Source organism: Calonectris borealis, chromosome 8, assembly GCF_964195595.1.
Source record: "Calonectris borealis chromosome 8, bCalBor7.hap1.2, whole genome shotgun sequence".
Lineage (NCBI taxonomy): Eukaryota > Metazoa > Chordata > Aves > Procellariiformes > Procellariidae > Calonectris > Calonectris borealis.
The window spans coordinates 19,132,059-19,156,403 of NC_134319.1; the positions used below are offsets into that span (position 1 = coordinate 19,132,059).

The 24,345-nt window shown below is 39.4% G+C and overlaps 1 protein-coding gene across 1 annotated transcript in view; it reads right to left on the bottom strand.

The window, feature by feature from the left end:
• Positions 1 to 24,345, bottom strand: part of TGFBR3 (transforming growth factor beta receptor 3) — a 121,085-nt gene that overhangs the window by 90,258 nt on the left and 6,482 nt on the right. Inside the window, exon 2 of the mRNA XM_075156268.1 lies at positions 15,394 to 15,570. Coding sequence (XP_075012369.1) covers positions 15,394 to 15,454 — 61 coding nt within the window. The 5' untranslated portion in view covers positions 15,455 to 15,570. The remainder of the gene's footprint in view (positions 1 to 15,393; positions 15,571 to 24,345) is intronic.

Here is a 24,345-nt window from a genome sequence, read left to right on the forward strand (position 1 = left end):
AATTTTCTGGTAAGGAACATCTCAATATACACATCCAGAAAATGAAAATTCATTCTAAATAAGCCACAAAATCCACAGAGAGACCATGTGTTTTCCTTTCCACAGAGGATTCAAATCATGGTAATATACTTGCAGCTTAATCAAGTTAGGGCCAGCCAGTATGTATACTGTAACATAGCCAAGTCCTGAAATCATTACCTTAAACCCAGCATACACGCTGAATGCTTTAGCAGCACATACCGCCTTCAAGTCCCATTGAAATCTGTAGATTCTTGTGGGGATGCTGGTTTTTTATTATCTCACAGGGTCAAGCTCTTAGTCCTTAATCAGGCAAGAATCCAGATGAGGAACATGGGAGATTTGCCAGAGAAAGGACTAAATGGAGAGTGAGAAAGGATGACTCTAAACAACTTGGGAGCAGATCTTTATACAGAACAGAGAGCATGCATATTGTACGCCTGATTCATAGGGAGTAATTTAGCTCACGCAGATGGCAGCCACATGTAAAAAGATTTGGCCGTATATATCCTATACTTGCGCCTCTTCTTCATTGAAAAGAGAGAGGCTCATCACTGGACAGGCATGATTTCAATTATCTAAAATGTAAATTTTGACAGAATGAGTCCAGTAATGAGATTTTCAAAACTGTTAAAGTAACCATAAGAGAATATAAATTCAATTGTAAAATAATATACTTACTAACTAGTACCCTTGTAGTTCTTCTCCGCCCTCCACATCTCTACCAGAAATTAAACAAACCCCACACCAAAACAAAATAATTCTCAACAAACAAATAAAATTGCTCACTTAAGAAATATCTCTCAAAAGGCTATCTGCAATATCAGCCAGAGCTCTTAAATGAATTACTAGCTAATGCCTCTCTTTCCATTTCCCGTGAGGTAAAGTTTTGTTTAAGGAGTTTCTTACTAAACGCTACCACTCACTTATCTTCTTTCTATCTAGGAAACAACTCATACCCTGCTCGTTGCACCCCTTCTTCCCTTCCAAAATACAAAAAAATTTTCTCCTCCGAGACTTCCTTCTGCTCATTTCTTCCCTTGTTAAGCATGTGCCCTTTGTTTTATCCTACCAGATTTCTCCCCATATAGTTCTCACAAGGGCAGTTGAAGAAATGCAGAGATGTGGTTCTACAAGAGTTAACCAAGTCCAAATTTTGTTAATGTACTGACCAGCTGCTTGTTAGCTGTAACCAAAAAGAGCATGCACATTGGCAGTTAACTGTTAAACGCATTTTCAAAACTATTAATAAGTTGAAAACAATTCAAGCCCAGGACACAAGTACAGCGTATGCTCCCAGGTGAGCATGAGATATAAAAGGAGAACTGAGATGGCCTCCATATGAAATCACAATGGCTCTTCTCCTCAAATAATCTTTCATTGACTTTTGCTTTTTTTATTTTTTTAAAAAAAGGGAAGTTGGGGAAAGGAGTTTTAACTCAGGAAATAAGTCATTTGTGCCCAATGCTAACATAGCCTTTATAAGGCATGTATCTTAGTATCACTGCTGCCTGGAAAAAAGTCTCAGGGAACCTCAGAGCCAATTCAGGTTTCACAAAAATATAAAATGTTCACACATACATCTGAAGTACTTCCCTTGCAGAGACCCCACAGGTGCCGAAATCCATCTCCCTGTATGGCAAGGGTTCAACTCCTGTTTAAGGGCTTGCCTGAAGAAGGCAAGAGCCCCCTTGACGCCACAGACGGCAGGGACTCACACAGGGAACCTGACTGCCAGCGACGGAGTACAATTCGTTGTCTTTTCCAGTACACAAAAACTCTAGATGCTCCTCCTTGAACAATCAAACAAACAAGACTTCAGGGGAAAACAAATGCAGGTAGATTCTGTAAAAACTAACCACAAAATATTAACTAAATGTACAAGCCTGAGGATGTTCATGCTGTAAGATCACAGAAGCTTTCTTGCCGCATGACTTAGCTGGAAGCAGATACCTCAGTGAGCAGGGTGGCTTTTCCCTCCCAACAAAAAGACAAACCAACGGCCCAGCCCTACATAGAGGGTGAGCAGTGAGAAACCTTACAGTGAGACTTTCAAAGTGACTTGGCAAGACTTGGAACAGCATAACCTTGTTTTCAAGCACAATCAGTAAAGGATAGTGTTATTTAGAAAACAGTCACAATATCCTGGAACTCACTAAATGTAAAATAACATTGCAGTGGAGTCAGCAGTCTGTGGGGCCTCATACATGCTTTGCAAGCTTTAAAACAGTCCCCCAGAAAGGGCATTAAATAAAATGAGTAATATCTCTTCCTGCTAAACATTAGAGGTACACGTAAAAGCTATCATTGAGTCAGCACTTAGTGGTGGCAGTTCATACAGTAAAATCTGTTTTGCTGGAATTTGTAACAGTCTGAAGGTGGCCACTGCTACGCGTCTCGCATACCTAGATATATTTTTTTTAATCATTACTATTATTTTTGTAGAAGAAAATAACATTCAAATGACCCATTTCAATGTATCCATAATTAGGGGGTAACATCAGGTTTTGATTTTGGGGAGAAACAAGAGCCAGGGACTGTCTTTCCCAGCTGACAAAAGTTGGATATTAAATAAATGGCATTTTAATACAAACAAAAAACAAGCAAAGAACCTAATACAGGGCCCAGTTAAGTCTCTGTAAGTTTTTTTTCATATTGTTTAGATAAGCTCAGATGGTTTAGATAAGCTCAGATGTTTCAGGCTTTCACTTGCTAGCACTGCAGCATAATGCACTAAGTGTGAAGCGTTCCAGCTCGGAGTCCTGACAAGGACCGCTGCCTCCCATTTATTTAACAATTTTAATAGGAAAAGCATGCAAGTTTCAACATTGCATTGTACAATGGTGCATTTCCTTTCCATAATGTATTGTATATCACTGTTGGAAACTCTGCTAAGATGGCAAACCCTTCTTATGGGTACAGTTACAAGAACAAAAAAACCGTTTCTGTCAGCTTGTCATGTACTTTTGAGTAAGGAGGTGCAGCTATGCCAGTAAATCAAATTGTTTTGTTGCCGTATGCTCCAATTCTGACAGGACCCGTTTTACTTGGTGATTGATGTCTAACTGTGCCACCAGGTGAACCACAGATCAAGTTACTCAAAATACTTGAACAATACTTCAATACTGTACTTCTGTAAGAGCAAATTCAGTTTTGATCTAGTACAAACATGAGCTGCTGCAAAAAAGGGAGGCTTCACTACCCCTGCCACCCACCTTCAAGGGTCCCTGTGTTTGTCCTAGCAATCATGAAGTTGTAGGGAAAACCAACCACTCTTCTAGGACTTCAAAAGCTCTCACGTAAGCACACAGGAGCCAGGCTGAAACTTGTTCTTCCCACCAGCGGACCAGTGGTTAAACTTCCATTCCCTTCAATGAAGTTAACACCCCTTATTTTACTAACATCTCATGAGATTCATGATAATTTACGGGCTGTACAATGCAGCGGCAGTCTCAAGATTACACTGCAAGGGAAGTTACTTGGTTAAGTGTAAGCCTGACTGTATCCCTGCTTTAAAAAAGCCACCCCCTACTGATGAACTGAAGAATGGTACCAACATTTTCTAATGGGATACAATCAACTGAATAAACAGACCCCCCCCACCCCAAGGTCAACACAGACCTGACTCATAATAAGAGAGAAACAAGGCAGAGCAGTCCAGCAGTCCCACTACTCTCAGCCCTACTACCAGTGCCACAAGCTTGGCTGGAAAAGAAGAACAAAGTTCTTATTAAGCACAAACGCCCTCTTCTCTGGATAACAAGGCTACAGTTAAAAAGCAAATATATTCAGAAGTAAAGCACAAACATGTACTCTCACTCACCAATTCTTTAACTGCCCTTAATATAATCATTAACAGTTTAGCTAGCCACGTAGGACAGTCAACTGCAGTTTTCATTCACTGTAAATGCACAGAGACCCCCCATATATAACCCACAATACATTGTTAAGCCATTGTATGCAAAAAAAAAAAAATGTTTATATTAAAAACTTCCAATGTAACTGCACTGTTGTATTTAAATGTTCTTTGAGATTATCCAGGAGATTACAAGGATGGTTGTGCCAGCTGCTCTATGTGTATATTAAAAGCATTACAAAAGCATCAAATACTCATTAGTGATGAGATCATCCTAACTAAGAAAACATACTAATACACATCTTGGATACAGACAGTTACAGTGAGGTATTAGACACAGGAGGAAGAATGTACCCCCAAGGAAAGAGGGGGGCAGAGAGCATCACACTCATTGCAGGGTCCCACCGAAATTAGTAATAGCATGAGTCCCTTCATTGGCACTACAGTCCTTGCACGGCAGGTTCCCACTAACTCTCTCTCTAACTGTACCAGTCATGGCCCATTTAACAAAATAGCGTGGAGGACCTAACAAGAAGTGGATAGGAAGAAAAAGCAAACAAACCCATGTACCACAAATGGAGGAGGAATATCAAAAGACTTCAGACCAGGACACTGTATTGTTACCACTTCAGGACATGAACCCTACGATTAATTCCATCACGGAAGAAGGAGCTGTGCTACACTGCTCTAAAGCTTCTGCCATAAATTTGTCCTAGAGACGTAATGTTATACAACCATATCAGGATCAGACACGTACTGACTGGTTTAGAATGGGATTAAAGGGAAGATGATGTAGCGACTCTGTGCAGAAAGTTATGGTCTAAACATGAACCCTTTCCAGTTGCGGGGTCTTGTAGCCCGCAAAGCAGCAAACTGAATCCCCAGAGAAGCATTCCAGCAAGGGTCCCCACTAGAGAGCACTGGGACACCAGCATACAGGCTGGCACCAAGGAGCACTAGAGAAAAATCATATCCCTTCTACTGGCACAGAGTATCACTCCTTTTAAAAATTTAATGAAAGGAACTGGAACAAGGAGACAAAACAGCTATCAGAACTGAATCAACTTAATTACTTCAGTCAACTAGAACAAAAAATGTTTATTGCTCTAATTAAATTAATCCAGTCCACTAGGCCAAAAAAGCATTGATTCATTGCTCAGAAATCCTCCCTAATAAATCCTGATTTCATTCGACTTTTTCTTTGAGCAATCTTGTAAAATCACAGACAGATACGTGAACGGTTGACCTATAAAACCATCTTAAGTGCATTATTATTTCTCTGGAGAAACAGGGAAGCTACATTCTAGGACTCGATGCAGGGGGGAGAAAAAAAAAAAAAAGAGTTCTTTGTTAGCAAGCTTTACTTGAAATGTCTTAAGACAATTTTTTGCTGAATACTTTTGTGTAGTGCTTGTGTGATGTTGAAACAAACAGAAGAATTAGCTGGTTAAGTTTTCTCTGCATACAGGAAGATTTTAACAACACCATGAAGCAGCTCAATACTCAACTGTTTCATTAGAATTCTTTTCTCCTGAATCATATCAATAAAGTTGAAGTTCAGTCTGGTATTCATAAGAGCTGACTTACTCACAGGCTTCTTGCTGCAAATGTACTTTTGAGATCCAGTAAATGTAACAGAGACCTAGAATTAAGTAACTTCAGTTTTTAAAATTCTTTTATTCAAAACCAACCATCACAGAGAGTCTTAAACATTGTTTTACTTTGGCCATGAAATTGCTTAAAAAAACTAGCTTTACTAATTTCAAAAAATAAAAGAGAATAGAGATTTCAAGAGAATTCACAAGCAGCAGAACAGGGTCTTTTTCAGGATTGCTTTTATTTTTCTGCTACTGGCATGAAGCATTCCTTATTGTGAGCATTTTAGTTATAAGATTTTTTTTTCTTGCTGTAGAAACTATTACTAAAGTCAGTTAGCTGGCCTTTTAACAAGAGACACTGGAGAAGCATTTGCCTAGGTGTTACAGTTTAGACAACTGTAATCTTTTAAAAAACCTCAAAGAGTCCTTCCTATGATGCATATTTTAGCTCTCTTACTTCCATCTGTGACGATACATGTTATCACAGAGATCAAACATTAGGGCTGGAAGAATGAAAGCGAATACAGCGAACAATATGGCCACGAGCACTATTTCAGCAAGAAAAACAACTACTGCTGGCCTAGTTCCAAAAAGCAACTGAGACAAGTAATATCCAAGGTAACCTCTGAACAGTTTTCTTGCCAATTTTCTCAAATACCCATTACTTTTTCAGCTTGAAGGTGAAAATATCCCATAGAACAATTAATTACTGCTTTGAATTCACTAGTGCTATAAAAGGAAATTTTGCCAGACTGATCTAACATTTCAAAGCAGAAAATGCAGAAAATTGGCAACTTTACAAATTATGTAGTTTAACAAATATCTCCAAAGATGAAGTCTGTCCTAATGCAAGAAACTGAAGCCACACAATAAACTTCTAACAAGTTGCTCAAACTATGCCTAGGATGTAATGTAGTCCTACCTGCTGTTGTAAGTTTTCTTCTAATGATGCAAGAAAAGAGTCACATTTCACCTGAAAATCCTTTTGCCTACAGCAAAGTAAGAGTGGTCTCATATTTCCCACCCCCTTGCTTTGAGTATGACTGATTCTACTTCCTGTAAAAATAGTGATTTTTTTTTTTGTTTTGTTTTTTTTTTAAATAAGGGTTGCCATGGCAGGAGAAGAAAGAGAAAAGAGAAGCAGCTCAATCAGTTAAGACACTCCTCAGGACATCATAACTAATTTATGACTTGCCAAACCTTCAACCAGCTTGTTCCTTATCTGAGATCACAAAGAACTTCTGCAGTTCAGCATCCATTAGTCTAAACACAAGCCTGACAGACCTTTAAATAAAACCTTTGCCATTTTCATGCCTCCAAAAAAGGGCCAGGGGGAGGTTCTGAAGAATTAACAAGATAACAGCAGTTAGCACCGATATGATCCAAGTACTTTAAAGCTATTACCTTAGCCCTTCAAACAGTGCATGGAAGACGACGGGGCAGAACGCATCTGTTTTACATATCAAGAGACCAAGACTGAGAGATGAAATAACTCATGGCAAGATCACAGAGAAAGTCACTAATCCACACACAAGCCTTTCATCTTTCAGTCAAAATCCGAGGCTCATAGGTTAGTAGATCAGGCCACTCCACAAGAAGAACTGATCCAGCCGTCGGCCCAGCCATCGCTGTGCTCTTCTCCACGAGCCCCTGCTCATGGCAGAGGACAAGCCACAGCTGGGAAAAATCGCTCTGACGGCCCGTAACTCACTCCACCCTCTCCCAAAGGTCCTTCAGACACAGCCATTTACATTTAGTCAGCACGCAGGATGAACACACTCACGTCAAGTCACACTGTGTGTTGGCTGTATGAAAAGTGCACGTCAGTCAGCGGGCAGAAGACTCCACCGTGGTCCTCAGACACAGCAGATCAGGCAGCGCACCTGCCCAGCAGCGCCCGGAGCCACATGGAAGTTTTATGCTTCAGAGCAGATGTTTCCCAAGAGTAACTAGGAATCGCCCATTTGGACTAAACACACACACCACACACAAATATATACAATGTGTGGCTATTGCTGTAAAAGTTTCTCATCTTCTACAGATTTCCTTAAAGTAACCCCAAATGTGCAAACTGAACTATGTTAAGCTAATTCAGCAATAGCTTTATTTTCAAATAACCTTTTCGCCTTTACCCACTTTCATACCATTGCTGAAGCCTAAGGAACCACCGTGACGTTGTGATGCTAACTGGCCATTTACCCCAACTAATTTTTACACATTAATGAAAGGCGCACAATCTTGTGAAGGAAAAAATGTCAGCTTGACTTGGTAGCTTGAATCAAAATAGTTTGAGGACAATCTCTAGGAGGACATATGTTTTACTCTTCCATTTAATTGGAAATGAATAATATAAAGGAAAATTCTATTTATTCCAAAATAAATTGCATGAACCATCCTTTCCAGACACAAGGCAAATTTAGTGATTTAGGAAGTGAAGCAAAAGAAAAGAGGACAAGAACTGAAGATAACCACAAAACCAATTCTTCACCCACTCTTGGCTCCAAGTGTTAAGTAAAATACATACGTATAAAAATTAAAAACAAAACAACAACAAAAAAATGCAACACCAGAACACCAAACATGTTCCAGAGGAAAGTAAACCTTTTGCTGAAGAGGTAAAACAGCAACAAACCTTACAAATGTTTCCGTCGCTTAACCCTGAATTCCTTTATTTGTTACTTCTTCTATGCACTGCTTCCAATAATGAGAGAGTAATGACATTTTCAGTTTAGTTCTTTCCATCCCTGACAGGTAAAATCCCTTTTTTATTAACTGCCTATTAGTAAGTCCCACGGTGTAGTAGTTGCCAAATACGGGAACAATAGCTCCATCTTTTATAAAGTACAGGTAAAAAGATGAAGAAAAGCACACTGTGCTTGAAGCAGCTGCACTTTATGGAATTATTAAAAACCTTTGCTTTTGTCACCTGGGTCAAAAATTTATCCTTGGTGAAATTCTATTGACTTAAAACAAGTTTACACCAAAGACGAATCCAACTCAATCCCTTCAAGGTAACGAAACATGGCACAGAGTCTTTGTGCTAAATATATTTTTTTCACTCCAAATTCATCTCTCCTATGCCTTACAGCTTGAGGGACTTCAGCTCCTTTTATTGTCATTAGCTACAGAGGATGAAATTATTTCTCTTCTTTGAAAAGTAATGTATCTGTTCCCTATATTTTCTCTATACTGTAACGTAACCAGTAGTGAAAAAACAGTGTTGATACATGCAAATATATTTCAGTGGAAAAGCTTATCAAAGAAAGAGACTTGCAGAAACTCAACACATTTTTCATGTGAAAGTAACAACTTTTTCTAATAGCAGATGCACCCTTTCTTGTTGAGACACCTTAGGATCACATTTGGGAATGCTGGGTTTGGGGTGCTACAGCCCTTGCAGCCTAATTCTTCCTGTGGCAACAGATAAAACTGTGCTGTTTGATGCTTGCACAGGCCCTGCTTGGTCCAAATGACAGAATTTATATTATTTTGCAGCAAAAGAAACAAGCAAGCACAAAACAAAGTTAGAATTCTGTAGAGACAAGGTAAGCAGGTTCAACATATCAACAGCTGAGATAAAATTATTTTACCTACACTTCAGTCTGCAGACCCGTGGGTTCAGAAATCTTCTGTACTTCTCCTTGACATTAGACAAGAGAAAAATACCATCTTTAGTTAACTAAATATGCCCTTTTCACTTTTTTATTAATTAAAGAGATCAAGGGTTTGTGTTAATTTTAAGACAAATGACAAATGGAGAAGCTAAGAAAGAGTTAACAAGGGCCTACAGTAGAGAAAGGATATTAAAAGATCTACAAGCAAAATCCTAAATCCCAATTCCCTTCAGAAAACAAAAGAATTATTTTTAGCATGGTATTTATAAAATAATTATGTGATGCTTAGAACTTGTTAAAGACTAGTTTCTCTTTAAAAAAAACTTCAATAAATTTCCTTAGAAAGACAAGGATTAATGCCATTCACCATTCCATGCCATAAAATTTTTCACAAAACTATTTTTCATCAGTTGAGTACTTCCCTCCAGAGACACTCAGTAATGCTGCCATTTGTCCACATCTATACAATTCAAGTACTGCCTTATGGGCTTGATATTTCCTAGAATTCCTCTGGCATTGTCCAGAGTCAGTTTTAATCAAAGAACTAGACTTTCATGTTTACTGATAAATGCTCTGGTTCAGCAAAGCACTTCGATATGCGCCCAGTTGTTCTGCTGAATCAGGACCCACAACCCCACATCCTACTGCTCCACGTGGGTGCAGAACTCTGCCGAAATTCAACTGTTTATAGCTTCAGAGCTTGCTGATACAGGAAAATGCAGTCTGCTGAGTTCAAGCCATTCCAAGTCTGTGATACAATTACCTCTTCCAAAACACATAACCTTTCTCTGTATCCTGACACTCAAAAGTTCTTCAGAATTATCTGTGTGGTTTTGGAAGATATAAATACTATTTATGCATAAACCACACAGAAATGACAGAGGAGCTGACTCAATTGAGTTGGTTGAGAGACAAGACAGTAGACCAGATTAAAAACTTAATTTACACAAGAATAGGTCACCAAACGGCAGTGCTGAAGAAACATTAATTCAGAGGACCTACAGATTTAGTCTAGCTTCCCAGTTTTGATCAGCCTTTGTATTTAAATTGCTCACTTAAAAACATCATTTACTGCTTGAAATGTATTACTTCTTTTTATGTGAAATTAAGATTAACTATCAATTTTTTATGTATGTTTCAACTTCTCAAATTTATCTCACCAAGCTCACTGACATGAAGTTAGGAATTCATCGTTTGGTTCCTTATCAGATGAACATCTGACATTAAGATACTTCAAATCACCATCAGGATACTGAAAGGATTTAAAACAAAAAATAGAACAATTTCCACCTTTAAAAGCGAGTCAGTGGTTCCCAATTAGTATTTCTTAGAACTGAGAACATGACAGGCTCTCACTGAAAGAGCGCGGCCATTCCCTTACAGCCACTACAGGAGGGCTCCCAGCCTTTCCGACCCAAAACGTGGCAGCGGCACAGACACGAGGCGTGCGAGGCACAGCACACGAACCAGCCCTCTGCTCCTCTAACTCTTCTCTGAGCTTGCAAGTCTTTAAATACTCCGAGTACTGGTTAATCTCGTCCTCCAAAAAGCTCGCTCTCCAGACCATAAAGGGACAGGAGTTACTGGGTGGTTTTTTAAGGGAAGCAGAGGTTAGCTGATTATGAGAAAGAACTGAAGGAAAAGGGAGGTGGAGAGTGAAATCTCTACCCATTCAAAAGTTACAACCAGTCTGTGCTTTATTTCAGTCCTAATAATTCAAGAGTCAACCTCTGTCCCTTGGTTCTCACCCTCTAACCACAATTTAAACAAACAAAAACCCCCACACCTCTGGCAACAAATATTTTGAGGAAAAATAAAACTTACAATTTAATTACATCTGGGAAATACCCAGCAAACACTGTTTAAAACGGAAGGAAATTTGTGTGACTCCCAGCATTTTTTTTTTTTTTTAGATCACATCCTTCACCTTCCAGTGGAAGGACTTCCTATTATACTTTGAAGGATCCTATATCGCTTTTGGAAACACAATGTTCAAGGTCAGGGGAAGTTCCTCTTAAAAAAAAAAAAAAGATGTCATGACAAGGCCTGTTTCTTCCTGTTGTTACGCTTATTAACATGGCACCCATCACCACCATATCTGGGAGGCACAGATCCAAAAGATACATTAGCTTACAAGCAAACAGCCTTGTCGAAAATGAAGCACACATGCTCCGAACGACGTAAGATTACTTGTAAGAACAAGTATGTAGAAAGAAAGAAAAAAAAAAAAAGCTAGGATAACAATACAGTAGAGAACCAGGGAATAAAGAGCTGTTGAATGAAAACCATAGAGACAGACCTAATGTGAGCAGATAAACCAGTAAGCTCAGTATTACAGAAAACGGGTAAATTCTTTAATATATCCAATTCTTACAGTCTCTTCCATCAGCCTGACCACAACCATGAAACTCTGTCACAAGGAGAGCGGTGTCTACAAGGCAAGCACAGGCAACACCAAATGTCAGGGGGGTGGAGGGAGAGAGAATATAGCTGCATGGGCAAATTCTGGTTGGTATCAGATGCCACAGCTGCGCTGCTTTGTCAGCAGCGGGAATGATTTGCACCACTGGAGGATCTACCCCAGAAGGCTGGAATGAGACCCTTGGCCAGTGCAGATTCACAGGCTGTATCACCCTTCTATCTTCTTTCCAGCTGAACAGTAAGGCAGGAAAGGAAAAAAAGAAGTTCAAGTTAAAAAAATTTTCCCATTCCTTCATGGAAGAACCTTTCTTATTGAAGGTTTGTCCCTCAGGGTCTAGGGAAGGTATGCATTTCAGCTGTCCTCTAAGACATTTTATCAAGACATACATCATGCACCCACAACTGCACAAATTTGCAGCAAGTAAAATAAATATGTTTCAGCCTTTGATTTAAGCCACATTAGTACAGAATATTTTTGCTCCCAAGACTACAAAGCCAGGCTTACTTATGAGGTTATCCAAGGCTGTAGCGTGTGCAGTTCTGAGTGTTTGTGTGGAGTTCCTACTGCAGGTTGCCAGACCTTCGTTTAAGCCCACTTCAAAAACATAATTCCTTCAGACAGGCAGGTAGTTTGCCAGCAATTCTCGTCTCCATCCTGCCTTGGACTTTCCACGGGGAAGAAAAACCTCACAGTAATCAAGGTTTTCTTTGCAGTCTTTTTTTGTACAATTGAAGCTGCATAAATATGAGCTTACAAGAAATCTGTGTACAAGCTGGAAGTAAATCAGGTTCAGATAAGCATTTAGCTACATATATCTGGGCAGTAAGAGGAGGTAGAGAAATAGACAAATATTCTTTGAATATTTACACAGACCATTTTCAATGCAAAGTTAGTGAGCTATTAGCATGAAAAACATGCAGTTTCGTGGCTCAGGTTTGAATATGCATCTCTCTGCATCATGTCATCTAACTCAGGTTTTTTTGAGATATATTTAATACATTAGTACCTTAAAAAGCAAGAATGGAAAAAAAAAAAACCAAACCCAAACACAAAACACAGATTTTGTCTAGAAGATCACCTATATCTGAAAAGATAACGATGCTGAAGATATTGGAAAGTCAGCAACGAAACCTAGACCAATAATAGCAGTGTCAGTGTAGGACTGGCAAACAAAAGAAAGGTGTGCTCTCCTGCAGCAGCCTCACTACTTTAGAAACAGAGTGTAAGCTGGAAAAAGGCTCAACATATAAAAATCAACACCCTAGGGAGGTGGCATGCTGCCCCCTGCCTCCCCCAGGCTTCACCACAGGCACGCAGGGATTTTATTTATACTTCTTAGTTTTATTTATACTTCCCAGTTTTATTTATACTAGTATGTTAATAGTTCAAGCCTAAAAAAGTGCGGATTCTGTACACTGGCAATTAAGAGCCAAGCCTGTGGTACCCTGGCCATCACGCTGACAATAGCTCATGGGCATCTGCCGCAGCTTTTTCCGCACACGACTAGAATGCGTTGCTTGCTCCCACCCGTATTTCACCTATAGCCACAGATTTCCTGCATTTAAAGTATAATTGTTTGGGTTAACAGGACTCGCTGACTACTAACAGAAAAACATTGCAAAAGCTCTATCTAAATAACCTTCAGAGAGCCTTCTCAACCTTCTTAACCTTCCTCAGTTGTAATTATATCTGCCCAAGATTTCTCTCTCTCCTCCATCAGAGTCCATCAGTTCTTTATTGCTCTTATCTTACTGTACCCATGATATTCTGTAAAGGACATTAACTAGTTGTTCTCATTAAGAATTTATTGCAAAAATAAAAGGCGTGGAAGAAAAACCCAAAACCCCTAGGACAGGCACAGCCAGAAACCACAATTATAGTGCTTCCTCACCTCCCCCTAGTGAACTGTGACCCTTTCTACTCCCTTCAGCTATCTTCTTCCCATGCAGATAGTGGGAAGAATCAGTCTCCAAGAAAGAAATAACTTTGAAGCTGGCCCTGCTCTGAGCAGGGGGCTGGACCAGACTTCAGAGGTCCCTTCCAGCCAAAATCATTCTATGACTCTACTTATGAATAAGCATCTGATCAAATCCAAGGCCATAGCGCTTTTTAAGAGTTTGTTTCAAGAATAGCTGCCAGAGGAAAACACAGAATTGGGGAGTAAAACCAAAAACAACCACAATAAACTTCGAGATAGACATGCTAAGGTTACTGAACACTGAATAACTTTTTAATAGTAGTACTATGTTTGATAACACTTTTAAATTAGTGGGTTTTAATCAAAGCTGGCATTAGGAGGTAAGCTGACTTCTTAGGCAAGCAACCTCCTCAGCAGCAAAATGAAATTGTGGTTGTGATCAATTAAAACAGTTCTGATTTTCTACACTGGTACTTTCTTTTAAAGTAGATTTTTACGCATCTATAATGATTCAGATGCGCTCCAAGTAATCGCTTTTCTCAGCCAAGACCAGCATTCATGTCCTCAGCTCAAGCCGCAGACACACTCAGACACGCCCTGTATTGCTGAAAGTTCATCATGTACTATTAAATAATCGAAGTTACTAATGTTGGATGGATACCTCCAGGAGGTCAACCCCAGAGAAAGTCCCACAAGGCTTAAGGGCTTGAAACAACATAATTTTCCATGCTGACGATGAAAGGAAGCCAAATTGTAACACATTTAATTGCTCAGCCCTGTCTCTTCCAAAGCTGGTCATCTTTTCCACAGTGAGGCCATCTCAGATTTAAGCAAGCCATCTGTCCAGTGTCCACTTTTCCCACTACCTCATTTTGACTGACTGTATATCCACTTGGCCTCTTCTCCAACAACCCATGCTGTATGCAAGCTGGACACATAAGAGGAGGCTTCCCCTTGTAACCACAGGAAGAACTTTGACAAACAAACATAGAGAAGAATCACTTCAGCACTTGAAGAATATACAAGTATATACAATATATACTACAATATAAGCTAGGTACTTGAACTCTACAGACCTTTGCTTTCTCTGTCACAAGTTACTGCAACAAACTGTTTTAAAAATCCCTGTCAAGGACAAAATGTGGGATAGGAACAATCCCCATAAATGGCAATGCATCTTCCTAACCTATGACAGCTCCAGCAACACTGACAACTGTTATTAAAAGGTCTTTGCCATCACCATTGACAGTTAACTTTAGAACACATTAGACAACTGTCAAGAATGATGGAGGTGAGGTTTATCCCAATATGGGAGGAATGATGGACTCAGTGATCTGTTACATACCTTTTGTACTTATTTTTTGGTGGATTTTGTCATAAATTTCTTTTTATAGAGAAGAATTAAGTAATCAGAATTTAATTCCAGATTATACACCTTGAAGGCAGCACCGAGCTGAGTTGGTTCAGCCCAGCTCTGTAGAGAGACCCTAGCTCAAGTTCTGAAGAAACACAGCTTCACCAGCACAACCCTGCACAACCTGCATCTGGGGTAATAAATCCAGCCTCTCGACACAGCTAATCGTCCAGCCTCAACATCACGCTGGCAGAGCCACCCTGCTTCCACTCCCAAAGGCTTCCATGGAAATCTTCCCCTTTATAATATATGTGCACCATGCAATTCCATTTTTTAAAATAAATAAATAAATTACCAAAATAATTCACATTGCTGCAGTTCTTTAATGATTTTAAGAGGGAACATAGGTGCAAGACTCTCTTACAGGAACAGCATTGTCTCTCACATCACCATACCAGCACTCATGATCACAATAGTTTTATATAAAACCTAGACATAAATATAAACTTTAGCTGACCTACATTTTTCCAGGATGAAAAAGTATTTTTGATCAATAATTCTGAATATATACAATAAGTTACACTGAATGCATGATTTACATAATGCCACCTACCTGCAGCTGCAAAGCGCAAAATCATCAAAGCAAACACTGAAGTCACACAACTTGAAGACATTTTTGCAAACGCTGTATCTTCTCAAATCAACTCCCTTTGTAGCTCTTCATGCAGATTTACTTCCTTTGAAATTTGTGGTATGTTTTGAAATCAAATCTTCCAGACTTTTTAATTGCCTACAGAAAGAAGTAAAAATAAATTTTAATGCAAATATAACTTACGGAAATGTTACTAGATATTTTAAATTGTTTCTCCTGTAACAAGAGAAACAATTCTTTCTTAAAGGGCTACTAGAGGAGTGCATTTTATATTGCCAGATACCCTAGGTAGTGATAGCTTAGTACTCTTTCCTCCCTGTATTTCAGCACTTTGCAGCTGTTGCTCTTTCATATTATCCATTGTGCAAGTTGTGATCTACTTGGAAGTGAAATCCCAGAGTCCTTTCTGTCAACTAATACTGAAGTCCTGATGAAGCCTGCCAATGGTACTCACAGCCTCAGACGTGTTTATTTTAAGTATTCAGACTTTCTCTGGGACATATAAACATTTGTTTGTTTATTTATCTGCTGCTACCTTTATTATACCATGGACAAATGTTTCACATGTGCTCTAGTTGGTTTACGAGTAATACAATAAATTTAACTCATCATTTCTCAGTATCACAAATTCTGAGAACTTTTCAAGGCCACTTGATACTAAATATAAATACAAAGCTGTTCAGAATCTTTATTTTAAGAGATTTCAAGACATGATACACCAGGTCAGTAAAACAACTTAAATGTGCTATACAAATAAACGATGATACGACAGACGCCTGCAGGCATTAAAAACATCAAAAATTCTGACCCCAGAATGCACGCAGCAGATTTTTGAGGGGAAACACTTACTCTATGCACAATATCCTCTTGTACTTTTTTTTTTAAATCTGTTCTCAGTCATCTAGATGTCTAGAATGAGACTATGGACCAAGTAGGTAAGGAACCAAAACGCTGGTATCATATTTAATGAAATAAAAATCTTACCTACTTTACTTCACTACCAGCCTTCAGGAGCAGAAGATGACAGATGGTGCCTTAGCAACCACACACCCACCACAAAGCAATGCAAGCTATTACAAACAACCATCACAGGGCTAAGTGATAGCAAAACACTGAGTCAGGACCAAAATCTAAACCGTGACAACATGAATACCATTTAAAAGGTTCTTGCTGACATTAAAATGGAATGAAATACAAAGTCAGACAAAACCAGGGCTAGGCTCTGTGACACAGCGTGTGCCATGCTGTGCGTGATCAAAAGTCTGCACAAGGAAAACCTGTACCTAGACCAGCACTTTAAGATACCTGCTGATAGCACTCCTGCGGCTACGAGGAATACACCAGAAACTCCTTTGCGGAATTTCTCCACGGGTTATTTTGCAGAGACAGCACTGCCCTGCGCGGAGGCAGCTGCAGCTACCCACCAAGAAAGGGCTGTCAGTGCCCAAGGCCAGGACCAGATCCTTCATTCAGCTCCCAGCACCTCTGAGCGGTCTTGGCGGTGCCCCAGATCCTACCTGCATGGGGGAGAGCCCAGGATGGCTCTGCAGGCTGCTGGGAGCACCCAGACACCACACTTCTGCAGGACAGAAATGTACGGGGCAAGGAATGAGCTGGATATCTATCACAACATGGGGTTTCATGCAGTTCACTTTCAAGCTCAGCATCCCTTATAGGAGCAGATTTGCTTTTGTTTCCTGTTTGCTTTTGGCACATGATATTTTAGGTGGAAATTCCATAACTGGTTCTTTCCCCTGTGTACCTCTTCATTGCAGTGGCTTAAAACATTGCCATTACAGTGGCTTAAAAACATTGTCAGATAACAGCAAGTGCATGAAGAAAACCCCTAGAGAAATGGTAGCTCCAGTAATGCTACCTAGTAACCTTTACCTTCTACCTACTGGCACTCAATCTGGGGAAAAGGAGTTTACTCTTGACTCTGAAGAGGTACACTTTACCACTTTGCACAGTGTAAACAAGATCTGGGTATCTTGTTATCTGCTATTCATAAAGTTATGTATGATTAATGTATGATTAGATGTGCCAAACTGGAGATTCTTTTCCATCAGAATTAAATTATATGAGATTGTCACTATCTGTGAAAATACTTAGTCATGCTACCCTAAAACCTTGGCCTCAAAAATTAAGAACCTGTATTCTAAACTACCCTGGGATGTTTAACATAGCCTTAGCCGCAAAAAAAACCCAAACTGCATTTTTGTTCTCTTCCATGCATTGTCCTTTTTAAAACCTGCCTTGAACTTAGGAATAGGTATTAATTAATCTAAGAGAAAAAATGTTTCGAGAAATAAACAAATACCTACTTATATATCACTCATGTAACAACATCAGTTCTGTGTAATTTTGCTTATTCCATCTCAAAACATATCACTGTTACTGAGGTTGAATGTTTTCATCACTTACAGGTTCTCTGGCACAAACTATTCTTTCCACTGTTTGTTAGGATCAATATGTTTAAAAAAAAATTAGATGAGACTACAACACTATCACAAAACACAACTGAGGTAACAAGATACTGCAATTAATTTCTGTCATTAATAGCAAGACAAACAACACAGCCCCATAAAGCACCAATAGTCCACCCTAAAACCCCAACCAAGCATGATTTACCTAAAGATTTCTTCTATGACATTTTGTAGAAGATGGGTTCATCTTCAAGACAAAAAGGTTATGGAAAAGGATGAACACACACACACACACAAAACCAATGCTGGAGACAGCTCAAAACAGGAAAACCTCAGAAAATGACGGCTTCCTTCGGCAATTTACAAGGCTTGTAAAAATTATTCATCCTGAACCTACTGGAAGCATTCAATGAGTTCCTAGATACCTCTCATCTCCCCCTAGAGTGTAAGGTTATATAGCTAAACCCTCAAATCCATGAGGGATACTGAACTTCGTGGTAAATTAAGGCCAACCTTTATTAAACAGAAATAATAAATTGTTGACAAGAGTGTTGGACAATCCTTTAACACAGAAGTTTTTGAACAGGAAAATCCAAATCAAACAGGCTTAATGCCAAAACGGCAAGCCGTAAGGAATTTATGACAGATATTGAGCATCATTTGGGAAGCCAAACGTAAGCTGGAATCATTTGTTGCTATTTCTCTAGATGAAAAGAAACCTAAATCTACTCAGCGAGAGTATTTGGTTGCTAACTCAATTTTTAAATGCTGCCATAAGGAAAAATGATCAAATACAGCAAACCATGAGATTTCTAGCCAGTGTTAGCTATAAAAGACCATCACAATGTCCTGCAAGATGTCATATGTGCAAACAGGCAACGAATAAGCATTCTGAAACTTGAGTTACTGATGTATAACCATTTCATCAACAACAACGAACAAAAGAGAAACCAGAAAAAGAGCAACTACAGCACATATGCTCAGTAATACACTAAATAGGAAAACACAAGATATTACTTAGATCACTCTTCCATCAGCACAAACCTCTCATTCTTCAGTGACATTTTTATAAGGCACACAGTTGTGCAGAAATAGGGAGCACAGGGAAAGAAGTGGAGATAAAGCGATGCTGCTGAGAGCGTTCTGTGCCGACCACCTAACCATGTTAAAAGGCCAAGTTTCGATTTGACTTTGATTTGGGAAAGATGATTTAAAAAGGAAAGAGAATACATACACATTTCCATCTGTACGTAAAAACGAAAGAGTGATTTGATTCCTACCGCAACCCACTGACCAATAACATTTACAAGGTGTAACTTGGAGCAGGCAGTATACTATCGAAAAGCCTAGGCTTCTATTCCGATTCTTCCAGCTCGTGAAGGGTGAATAATGGGAGACTTAAATTAAATTAGGAAGAGCTTTCTAAAGAAAAGGCTCACTTGCTTGAAGATACTCATTCACTAACTTAAAAAGGAGGGCAAATTTCAAACCTTGAAAGACAACATGAAAAACAAACTGACGGCGAGTTTCATTAATTTAGGATGGATGATATCCAAGCTGCCAGCTACACAGCAGCAATTCAAGTCAAAAAGCACAGATGAAAATGCTACTCATAATTCATTTAAGAATAAACCTATTAAGCAGGCAATTTCTCAGTATTTTGGAAAACCTCATCATCCTCACCTGTGACAGAAGTCAGCTATGAAGTTGCTATTATCTGACCATCTGACAGTACCAAAGAGAAACGAGTAAGAAAACAGGTGAGAAAAATTCAGCTGTGGTGCAAAACGTGCCAAATTTTGCTTCAGTGTGAAACCTGCTGTCACAAGAAGAATATGTGAAAGCTGCAAACTAGGAAAAGTTGAGGCAGTCCACAGAATAGGGGGACATTTCCTTTGAAATAAGAGAAGAAAGTTGCGCAAAGGGATCAGGAACTAAACTATTTATCCAAGAAGTAAACACAACTGCTAGTCAATTTGAGATTCAAAAGAAATTTCCGAGAGAATAATCTTTTCCTTTGGGGTATATCTGGGTGGCTATTTTTGTAACTGACGTCATGAAAGGGCATATTAAAAGTATAACCAAAAAATCCCAGCGAGGAAGAGGAAGAGAAGATAACATGAGAGCTTCGGGTTTACTAAACATACTGTTTTCATGCCAATGCTTTATACTACTACAAGCTGCAAGAAAGGCTGGCTAAAGAGGGCATCTGCAGCCAGAGCCACTGAAGACTCTGACTAAGAGGCACAGTCTGCTGCGGTCATTTTCACTGGAGTCTGCTGTCGTAAAGGCCACGGGTCCCGATAAAAGTGAAGGCCTTAAAAGCACATAAGAGCCTGTTTCGTTGAGAAGTATCATTTTGCAGATGCAATCGGAAATGAGTGCTATTGGGGACATCAGGAAGACTCTTACTACTACTAGATTTTATTAGGTTTGAAAGAAGACTGGGGGAGTGAAAGGGGGGAAACACATTTTGAAGTACATGAGAACAAGAAGAGGAGGAAGTATGAGGTTTTAATTTGATTTAAAGTAGGAGATGTCCATGAGAATTCTAATGCATAAAGCTTAGCTAGAAACCAGTGAAAAATATGGTGCTTTTGGGGGACACTGGGACACGCTGACTGGCCTGTGAGCATGGCCATCCACAGAAGGACAGATCTCATTGCTACTCCAAGCTAGAGGACAAACAACGCTCCTTAACTCAATGGTATTTAAAAGAATCTGACTTCGTTAGAGCCAGCAGCAGTAAGCACAAAACACAAATCACCCTAGTACACTACTGTTATCTCTCTACCTTTCATTAACCGAAATATTTTTTCTTTGTAAAATCTGCTACTCGTCTTCCTCAGAATTCCAGTCTTTTGTGCATTTTTTAAAGCTATCCTTTGAACTAAAAAGTCACCTTTAATAGTACAACATGACCAAAGAATTCAGAAGTTAGAAGCATGCTGCTTACTCTTAAAAAAACCAACTTTCCACTAAGGATGTCCCAGCCCTCACTGACAGGAGCCACCAGGACGTAAGGCTCTGTGGTCTATGGATGGCTTGTTACTAAGAAATCGCATCCTGCGCTGTTCTGCCACGAGCCGAAAGGTATCCATCCCCACGCCTGCTTACCGCTCTCCAAAAAGGGGACTGGACTCTGCTCTAAAGTGCCTGAAGAGCTACAAATAAGAATGACCAAGTATAAACCCTAGGATTAAGTTTTGTCTTCAGAGCATTTGAGCACCTTTCTACTCAGCCTGTTTCTGTACTTCTAGCAAAATACCTATTACATATTACCCTTCTTGAGATCAGTGGTCTCCTTAGCTTCAATTTTTACCCACTTTCCTTCTCCTGATAAATTTATTTTTGCCTACTTTTTCAAAGCTTCTCTGCGTAGTCCAACCTAGCAATATATATGCCTGCAGGTGGCCACAGCCACAGATTTGGGGGTGTTTCTGTTTCCTATTAAAGGCTTCTATAGCATAGCAATTTGCCACATTTTTTGCTGAATTGGGTTCTTACTGCTTTATTTTCCCCTTTTATTTCTGTTCCCTTAAGCCTTTTCCCCAATAGTCACCATCTGTTTCTTTAATCACGACCTACCTTTCCCATACAAGTTCTTCCCTTGCCTTAACTCTATCCTCCTCGTTGTCTAACCTTTTCCTTTACTGCCTGAAGAATAAATTCCACTTCCTCTCCTCCTTATCGACATGGACTCTGGTAATTCCCTCCTCTTTCCATGCACGGTGCCAGAGGTTGCACAGCTCTCTACAACACTGCTAACAAACACTCCTCTACCAGAGCGAGCCAAAAATCCTCCTCCTCTAAGTCACATCACAAGTCCCACCGAAGTGAATGGGGATACTTGATCGAAGCCAGCAGGATCTGTCCCTTTGTGTTGTTTTGCCATAGCAACCTGAACCCAAGTTTCTAGGCCATCCAAGGCGGCCTTCACAGCCAAAGCTTTTTCACTTTTTGTTTGTTTGTTTTACGCATGGCAACCATTTAACTTATTTAACCAGTTTTTCTCCCATTTGTCCATGTTGGTTCCCTATGTGAATGCAATGCATACATGCACTCCATGAGTAAGTAAAAAAGGCAATCATTTGTAATCAAGTACACCCAAGATCAATTTAAAAAAAAAAAAAAAAATCACAAATGGTTAACTACAGGAGCAGTTCTATAAACTTAGGAATAGAACAGTCTTTGAAAGAGTTTATTTATAACTCTACTCCTATTAAATATGCATTTTAGCAGATTTCTTTTTTATTAGATGACATTTATCCTCTGACAATTCTGCATGATTTGCACAAACAGGTTGGAAAACTGCCTAAAAAGGTTAGCAAATATTAATATGGAATTGAAAATTTGTATGTATTTTTTTAATGCCTAGTCCAATACCTAATGTCCAAGGCATATACATGAAGTTCCACCATTCAGAACTCAAAACAGTAACTTATTCCTAAACCATTAAGGGGACAGATTCTGTTTTGGAAACAACAAAGTGGTTTCATTTTCAGGGAATATATGAATAGTAATAAAACTAAAAATCCTGACATATCAAAAGCCCAGGGAAAAAGTAATTCTGATGTCCTGCAGTTCACATGCTGCTGTGCTTGTAATGGGACATTTCAACAAGTCACAGTTAAAGGCTATGGGAACTGGACAAGTGCCAAGGGAAGATGTTTTATGCCATTTAGCAATTGTGCCCCTCTATTCCATGTGACTTTTGTTTTAACATTTTGTTTATTTATTTTCTTATTAATGTATTACAATGTAGCCTGCCAAATTACAGGAAGCCACAAAATACACACAAATGAGTCCATAAAAGATGTGAAACCATTTCACCTTTTTAGTAACGGTTTACCGAGGTTGGTTTTGTTACCTGGTACATATTTTGCCCACAGCTGGCATGACGCACCAGTTTGGATGGGGGTGTCTATTCCCAGTATCATTTCATAACCAACTTCCCCTTCAGCTTCCCAACATTTTTTTTTTAAATCACCTGACTTGAATTGCTGTGAGTTTAGATCAGAAAAATAAAGTTATGACACCAGACAGTGTGGAAGTTTCAGCTGAATAATCATTGCACAATATAGTACAAAAGTAATAGACAGTTTACAGAAACAGGATAAAAACCATTCTGTTGTATGTTCCCAGGACTTCCCTTCCCTCAAACACAGGGAGGTATGCAGCTGAATCTTTGCAGGCTGAGGGGCAAGGTTTTGCTTACCAAGTGTAAACAAGAGAATAGCCTCTTACAGGATCAGGATGTAGGAGGGTTTCAATAGGTGGAAGGGAAGGAAGTGCATTCGGGAGTCTTTTAGTGGAAGGAGTACACAAGACTCTTCCACGAGGAGGAGACTGGAACAGATTCCTTTTTGACAATAGCAGAAATTCCTAGAGGTTACCGAATCTCCACTGAAGGGAGCGCACATGACACTGAAGACAGAGTTTAAAAAGACCGACACCCTACATGTAACTTGAGTACCGAATCAGAACTTTTCTACTTCAACGCAGCCCCCTCAGGGACATCCGACATCAGAGCATCTCTAAAGGGAGTGGAGAAAACAAGATGTTGGGATGCTGTACAGTTTTTATACTATAATAACTCGAGCAATCTGCAATCTAGTACCAGCTTCAGCCACGTATTTTCTGCGCAACGTGCAGTTAGTTTATTCTTTCACAAGCAAAAAAGTCGTAACAGGACCTTGGCTTGGCCACAGCAGCCCCCCCATAACACCTACGTAGAAAGACAACACTACTTTAGGCAGTTCTGCTTCCATCTTCTGGTTGGAAGATGGATGAAAAATCTCACTGCTCTAATTAGGGAATACCAGTGGCACAATTATATGCCATCTTCCTGATGAACATTCAGGTAGCAGAAGGAGGAAAAAAGCAGAGGCTTCTAGAAACGTACATACATAGAGACTAGGTTAAAGTTTTCATGGCAGGCCAAGAAATCTATGAGTCTCAAATCTACATTTAAATAAAACTCAGCTCCCAATGAACTCAACCAGTAATATCTCACCACAACTGACAGTAACCAGGTGCATGTTTTTTAAATGGGACTTGCTGCTTCTGAAAAGTTGACCCTGAAACAAAAACATTTGTAGTGCATAGGAATCTTCAGGCTGAACAAGAAGATCATAAATTGCATGAAACAAATCTCTACAACCTTTCCTCCTCATAGTTAAATTTCTTTGGTCTAATTACTTTATTTTTTTATGGTTTCTAATTGGAAACAGAATAGGTTTCCTGGCACTGGACTATCTTACTCTTCACAAACACAGTAGCAGCCAACAACCTCACACAAATTTCATTTATCTTAAGTTTTACTTGGCTCAGTTTCTAATTGCACACCTAAACTAAACAGATAACAGCTCTAATGTACCTGTCAAGACAGATATAACCCTAGGGAAGGCATCTCCTTGTGGAGAAGGAGCCACAGCAGGATGGAAAGTTACCAACAACTCAGCAAGGCTTCTTCTACTAAGGGTAA